The 7,715-nt window shown below is 30.0% G+C and overlaps 1 protein-coding gene across 5 annotated transcripts in view; it reads right to left on the bottom strand.

The window, feature by feature from the left end:
* Positions 1-758: 758 nt before the first annotated feature.
* LOC145266550 (xylosyl- and glucuronyltransferase LARGE1-like) overlaps positions 759-7,715 on the bottom strand; it is a 128,759-nt gene continuing 121,802 nt past the window's right edge. For all 5 annotated transcript variants that reach the window (XM_080122328.1, XM_080122329.1, XM_080122330.1 and 2 more), the window contains 2 exons: positions 5,802-5,900; positions 759-1,194 (listed from right to left, as the gene is read on the bottom strand). In XM_080122328.1, the coding sequence (XP_079978454.1) occupies positions 1,107-1,194; positions 5,802-5,900 (187 nt within the window). In that variant the 3' untranslated portion in view covers positions 759-1,106. The remainder of the gene's footprint in view (positions 1,195-5,801; positions 5,901-7,715) is intronic.

The following is a 7,715-nucleotide window of genomic DNA, read 5'->3' as shown; positions in this document are numbered from 1 at the left end:
TGTACAGAATAGTTACAAACTCCCTTCTCATGTTAAGAATGGGTTTCTAAACTAACATTATTTCAGCATGGTTCATAAATTGCACTTACTACATTAGTTACGGTCTTCTAAACCTAATCCTAACTAACAGCCACTCAGACTTAGGGTTAGGGGTAAAAAGATGTTTGTTAAATACCATAAAATGAGAGAATGCCTCAAAAATGAGGGCTTACTTTAGGTCAAATTTGACCAACACCGCCATAAATTCTAAACTGGGGTGGGGGTGGGGGCTTTGAATTGTTTAAAGAGTGCCTTAAAAAGTAGAATCTCATTTTGGAGAGGAGGAGTAAGAGGATGTCAATCTAAAGAAAAACAAATCTTTTTTTTTTTTTTTTTTTAAAAGAAAATAACGAAACACCATAAGCAATAGGCAATATAAAAACCCAAATTAACTGAAACAAAATGTCAGCAGTTAAAATAAAGTTCAAAAACACTGATTCAGTTAAATTGCAAGAGTCTGGTTCTGGGTTTCAGAAAAAGTTATGGATTGACGGGAGAGTGAATATGAGGAAAAAAAAAAAAAAAAAAAAAAGAAGCGTTTTCTTCACCAGGCACATCATTTCAGCTGCCATCTTTGGAGAGTTTGGAGGCCTTCAATGGCTGCTAATGGACAAATGTTTAAGTGGAGTGAGACTAGCACAAGCCTACATCGACAGGGCTAGAGTAGTCACCATGAGTGCCACAGTTTAGAATTTTTTTTTTTTTTTTTTTTGTTTATAAAAGTTTTTTTTTTTTTTTTAATTTATTAACTTATATATATATATATATTATATTATATTGTTTGTAACGTCTTATAAAAAGACATTCTCATATATATTTTTGTCATGTCTAAGACATCTTTACATATTTTTTCTAACAATCTCAAAGAAGATATCTTTCCATTTCTTTTTTTTTTTTGTAATGTCTTATAAAGGACATCTTCAGATTTGATTTTTGAATTTTCTTTGCCTTCTGGTGTATCACGGAAGTCATCCATTTGTCTGTGATGCACTGGCTGAAAGGAGGGTTAAAGAATGTTCCCCTTTTTTGTAAGGACAAATTGAAAAAAAAAAGTTATTAAATTAATCTTAGTCGACAGATAAATACTTCAATGCCTTTATGCCATATTTTCGAGACAAATCTCGCTGGAATTCTCCTTTTAAGACTTTTAAGCACCTGTAAAAAAAAAAAAAAAAGAAAATTAATAAAAATATTGAAGGTTCAATCCTCAGTGTGGGTAGAAAATAACACAAGATAAGAACAGTAGCTGAAAGAATCCAAACAAGTTGACAGGTTCATAAGAGTAGTAGTTGATGGGCAGAAATCAGAAGCTCACAGTATTAATGCTGGAGTCCCTCAGGGGTTCATTCTGGGCCTAACTCTTTTCTTGATCTACATTAATGATCTTCCAAATCACATCCTTACATCATTCGTAGACATTTATGCTGACGACTACAATCTATGGTAGCACATCAAAGACCGTAAACGACTAAGTTCTGATTCTCTCTCTTCTGATCTTGAGCATGTGGTACAATGGGGAAAGAGGTGCCTGGTTACTTTTAATGTATCTAAAACCAAGCTTCTATCTACACCATCTATGCTCTGATGCCAATCTGGCATCGGTTGAAATGAACGGCTCTTGTCTTGGGGAGGCTTCAGTTTTTAACAAGCTTCTGGGTTTGATCTTTACTCCTGACCTGAAATGGAACACGTATATCAAATCCATTGCCAAAGTCGCTGGAAAAATGGTGGGATCCTTCTATTGCTCCAGTAGATATCTCCCTCTTGATGCAATTCTCTACCTATATAAAAGCCAAGTACAGCCAATGATGGAGTACTGTTGCCACATCTGGGCAGGAGTTGCTAGAAGCAGTTTATCCTGCCTTGACAGAGTTCAAAATAGACTTTGTAGCTTAGTGGGGGATGCCCTTTTCTCTTCCCAGCAACCTGCTCCCACCGAAGAGATGTTGTGAGTCTGTTTTATCATTATTTTTATCGTGAGTGATAGTCTGAGCTTCAATCTATGCCCCCCCCCACCAAACTTTCACGAAATACACTCGTCTAGCCAAAACGACTATCAATAATTTCCCTACAATCTTTATCTGTGCCCAAAACCTAAAAGTAGATTCCATGAACAAAGCTTCTTTCTTAAAACTGCACGCCTGTGGAACTCTTCCATTTGCCTGCTTTCCAGCTGACTACAATCTGATTGTCTTCAAGTCCAATGTAAACAAGTTCTTGATGAACCGTCTCCCCTAAATAATCCAATTTACAAAATTCCCACTACTTATGTTTACTATGCTATAATCACATTGACTAATGTATACCCATTAACCTTTATCCTCGAGTGGCCCTTGGGCCTTGATAAGTGGCGATTCCTGTGTAAAAAAAAAAGAAAAAATTCAATTGAGAGGAAAATTATGCTCAGCTTCTTTACTATGTTTCCAAATAAGATTCTCCAAGTGATGTTGTCTACCGATATCACGAGGTAATCAGCGTTTTTGAGTGGATTTAGGTATTTATTACACAATCCTCGGGCACTATGGTTAGGTAAGTGAAGCTTGCTGAACTTCACAATCTAGGAAGTTTATCTGACGCATGCATACCTTTGCATATCGTAATGCTGTACGCTGCCTATTGTCTTTAGATACTGGTCTCTCCCAGATCAGCATATACGAGATGTCTTCAATAAGTTTCCAGACTTTTGTACAGGCATGTAAATTTGTCGTAGACTTTTGAAAATGTTATTGCTATACATACTATGAGATGACTGATCAATTCTTATGACTTCAGGTTCAAATGCTAGCTACTGATAGCTACAACAGGAATTGGAATACATCCTACTAAAGCCTGATTGTAACAGCTGGTGAATTTCAAAAATGCAATCTGGACGCGAGGACGCTTTAGAAGAACGATACGCAATAAAATTCTGTTTTAAACTTGGAAAAAAATGCTACAGAAACGTGTGGAATGCTTCAGATTACTTTTGGACCAATTTGCATGAATCGAGCATTAGTTTTTGAGTGGCATAAGAGATTCAAGAAAAGCAGGGAGTTTGAGGGATGATAAGAGGTAAGGGAAGAGTAAAGAAGTCAGAACACCAGAGTTGATTGGCCAAATAAAGAATTTCATGGATAAGGACCATCGTGTGTCTAGAGACAATAAGTGCACAGTTTGGTGTTAGTGTGGGAATTGTATGCAATCATTCACAAGGAACTGAAAATGCAGAAGATTTGCACAAAGTTTGTCCCAACGGTGCTCAGAGAAAATCAGACGATTTGACCAAAATTGGCATCAAAACGGTTCCTCACCCTTACTATTGTCCAGACCTTTTGGTTATTCTCTTCGAAAACCTTAGAGGCCATTGTTATGAGACAATCGAGGAGCTGAAAGAGGCTGTGACAAGGGTCATTGACACGCTTGCACAAGAGTACTTTCAGGGGTTCTTCCAGAAGTTGTTGGAGTGGTACAACAAGTGCATTGCAGCCGGAGGAGATTACTTTGAAAGAGTTTCTTGTGTGTACTATCAAGAAAAGTGCCCATACGGAAAAAGTCTGGAAACTTTATGAAGCCACCTTATAACCCGAACCCAACACGTGTCATATTTAAAACAAACATCAAATCGAACACAAGTTTCATATTGTTTTAGTTCATTAAAAAATAATTTATATGAAAAATAATAATTTATATGAAAAATAATAATTTATATGAAAAATAATAATTTATATGAAAAATAATAATTTATATGAAAAATAATAATTTATATGAAAAATAATAATTTATATGAAAAATAATAATTTATATGAAAAATAATAATTTATATGAAAAATAATAATTTATATGAAAAATAATAATTTATATGAAAAATAATAATTTATATGAAAAATAATAATTTATATGAAAAATAATTTATATGAAAAATAATTTATATGAAAAATAATTTATATGAAAAATAATTTATATGAAAAATAATTTATATGAAAAATAATAATTTATATGAAAAATAATAATTTATATGAAAAATAATAATTTATATGAAAAATAATAATTTATATGAAAAATAATAATTTATATGAAAAATAATAATTTATATGAAAAATAATAATTTATATGAAAAATAATAATTTATATGAAAAATAATTTATATGAAAAATAATTTATATGAAAAATAATTTATATGAAAGAATTACATCAGTAATTTGTTTTCATATCAATTTTTTAGAAATATATTCAGATAAATAATAAATGTGAACATTGTTAAAGCACCTTCACCCGCATCTGGTTTCACGGAGGGTTACACTAATCTAATACATAAAGTAAAGTTAGTGTTTCTAATTTGCATTCTAACGCAATTAATATTTGATCGTGATCGTTTGTCAACTTTTCTTGTGGATCATTGTAGCATGTTAATAAAATGTAATTCTTATTTATTGCGAACTATTATCCTCATCCTTTTTAGTTGTTTCGCAACATTTCGGACAACCATTTCTCAATAATGAATTCAAATTAATTGAATAAAATATAATTCAATTCAATTAACTTTTTTCCAAAAAGTGAATTGTCTCAATGTGAATTATTTTTAAATAGCTGTTATTAAAAAATAAAAAAATAAATAAAAAAAACTATTTGTCCAGAATTCTTCCTATATTAAAAAAACAAAAAGATACAGACAAATTTGTATGATGTACTTATTCATGATGAAAAGAAAATGTTATATTTACAAAAGAAAAAAAATACTATTAATTTACATGATTTTTAGAATAAGAAAAGTTGAGTAACTGAAGAGTGATTATCATGTCTGCGATTTTTGGAAAAAAAAAAAGAAAAAAAAAAAAAAGAAAAAGGGAGATAATTCAAACTTGTAAATTTATGTTTTAATGTCTACAAATTTCCATTAATTGCTTAAAAATTATTTTCTTTATAAAAATAAAACTACTTGATCAATTTTGCGATTATACGTGATATATTTTGGGTACTTGTACAGTTGATTAAAATCAAGACATTAAAAAATGAAAATATCGAAAAAAAAATTTAAAAAAATAAAGTTATAGTGTACGTATCCATTATGGAATGAAGTTCTGAAAAATTTTTCACTTAATTTCACAAAGTATTTTTTTTTAACAGCGAAAAAACAATTTATGATACCGAGCAAAAGGTTCGATTTTTAGGAAGAAAAGCTAGTATTAAAGATGGGGAGGGAGTGTTGGCGCTTTAAACTGAGTTATCTCCCCGTGGCATGTAAAAAAAATTCAAAGATGTCTACTTTCAACGCGCTGTCCTAAAAAAAAAAAAAATAAATAAATAAATAAATAAAATAATCGATCAAATTAAGTGAAATTTTTTTTCCGGAGATCTTCAGTTCAAAATGGACACATAATACCTTTTTTTTTTTTAACATTTTCATTTTTTAATATCTTGATTAAACTGTACAAATGCCGATATTTTTATTTCTTCATGGACACATACATCACATTTTTTGTTTTTAATATAGGCGAATTCTGAACACCAGTTATTTCCCTTTTTACTAGAACAAAATATTTTTAGAAAAAAGAAAAAAAATGTTATTTTTTAATTTTTTTTTTTTTTTGTTTAAATATTTTTTGGTTCCAAGTGAAGGGAAATCACCGATTTTTTTTTTTTTTTTTGCAAGAAGGCAGCCATTCGAAAATAATTCTGATCTAGACAAAATATTTTCTGGAAAAAAAAAAAATATCAAAGTAAGGCAGAGTAAATACAATTCTTAGATTATGTAAAAGCAAGGAATAAAATATTTACAAGCTTACCTCCGATATACTGAACTGGACCTGAATTTGGCAATATCAAAGCTCGGGGCATGTGGCATATGAATAATAAACGCATTTGGAAGGACGACGAGTTCATAACTGAAAAAACAAAAATTAAAAAAATTAAATTTTTTTGGATGAATGTATATTTCTGAGTTCATAACAGAAAAAAATTTTTTTTAAATTAATCTTAATATTTTTCTCTCTTCAGCACAAATAGAATATTAAGTTCACAAAGTTATGATGTGTTCAACTGATAAGCCCAAATGCGGACAAAACTCTAGTCTTGAACTTTTGGTTCTTGTGAGCTTCAACATTGTTTGGCTGTGGAAATAATTATAACATCTCTCAGATTCCAAAAATCTATTACTAATTACTTAGTAGGTTAGCATGTTTGATGGCATAGTGCCAGTGAGTGTAAAATTCCTGCTTGTAAGACATCAGTTGGGTTCTCGTAGGTTGGATGGCAACACCCCTTGTTCGAGATGAAGTAGATTCATTGGATTTCATTGTGGTTTGCTTGATCTGTGTTAGTTAATAAATTAACCTGTGTGAGTAGCGCGGTTGCTCAAGTGGCAGAGTACTCGCCTCACATGCAAAGGCTTGGGATTCAATCCAGAGTTTGGATATGTCTCACTGATGAGCCCAAATGAGGACAAAACTCAAGTCTTGTTGACTGTCATAGCTTTTGTGAGCTGCGTGTTTGGCCATGGAAATATATATATATATATATATATACATACACACACATAAATACATACATACATACATACACTAGCAGGCCGCCTGGTATTGTCTAGTCATAAAATATGACTAAATATATTTTTATGATTAATGCAGGTTTCGATTATATGAGAATTTCGATTGCAGATTATATTATATTGAACCCAATATATAGTAATGATTTAAAAAAAAAAAAAAAAAAAATAGAAAAGAAAAAAAGAAAAGAAAAAAAGAAAAGAAAAAAAGAAAAGAAAAAAAGAAAAGAAAAAAAGAAAAGAAAAAAAGAAAAGAAAAGAAAAAAGAAAAGAAAAAAAGAAAAGAAAAAAAGAAAAGAAAAAAAGAAAAGAAAAAAAGAAGAAAAGAAAAAAAGAAAAGAAAAGAAAAAAAGAAAAGAAAAAAAGAAGAAAAGAAAAAAAGAAAAGAAGAAAAGAAAAAAAGAAAAGAAAAAAAGAAGAAAAGAAAAAAGGACAGAAAAAAAGAAGAAAAGAAAAAAGGACAGAAAAAAAGAAAAGAAAAAAGGACAAAGAAAAAAAAGGACAAAGAAAAAAAAGGACAAAGAAAAAAAAGGACAAAGAAAAAAAAGGACAAAGAAAAAAAAGGACAAAGAAAAAAAAGGACAAAGAAAAAAAAGGACAAAGAAAAAAAAGGACAAAGAAAAAAAAGGACAAAGAAAAAAAAGGACAAAGAAAAAAAAGGACAAAGAAAAAAAAGGACAAAGAAAAAAAAGGACAAAGAAAAAAAAGGACAAAGAAAAAAAAGGACAAAGAAAAAAAAGGACAAAGAAAAAAAAGGACAAAGAAAAAAAAGGACAAAGAAAAAAAAGGACAAAGAAAAAAAAGGACAAAGAAAAAAAAGGACAAAGAAAAAAAAGGACAAAGAAAAAAAAGGACAAAGAAAAAAAAGGACAAAGAAAAAAAAGGACAAAGAAAAAAAAGGACAAAGAAAAAAAAGGACAAAGAAAAAAAAGGACAAAGAAAAAAAAGGACAAAGAAAAAAAAGGACAAAGAAAAAAAAGGACAAAGAAAAAAAGGACAAAGAAAAAAAAGGACAAAGAAAAAAAAGGACAAAGAAAAAAAGGACAAAGAAAAAAAAGGACAAAGAAAAAAAGGACAAAGAAAAAAAAGGACAAAGAAAAAAAAGGACAAAGAAAAAAAAGGACAAAGAAAAAAAAGGACAAAGAAAAAAAAGGAC

Source organism: Euprymna scolopes, chromosome 41 (assembly GCF_053919585.1).
Source record: "Euprymna scolopes isolate OS-2025 chromosome 41, ASM5391958v1, whole genome shotgun sequence".
Taxonomy (NCBI): Eukaryota; Metazoa; Mollusca; class Cephalopoda; order Sepiida; family Sepiolidae; genus Euprymna; species Euprymna scolopes.
The sequence above is the reverse complement of the archived record's forward strand: the minus strand, read 5'-3'. Positions and strand labels throughout refer to the sequence as shown.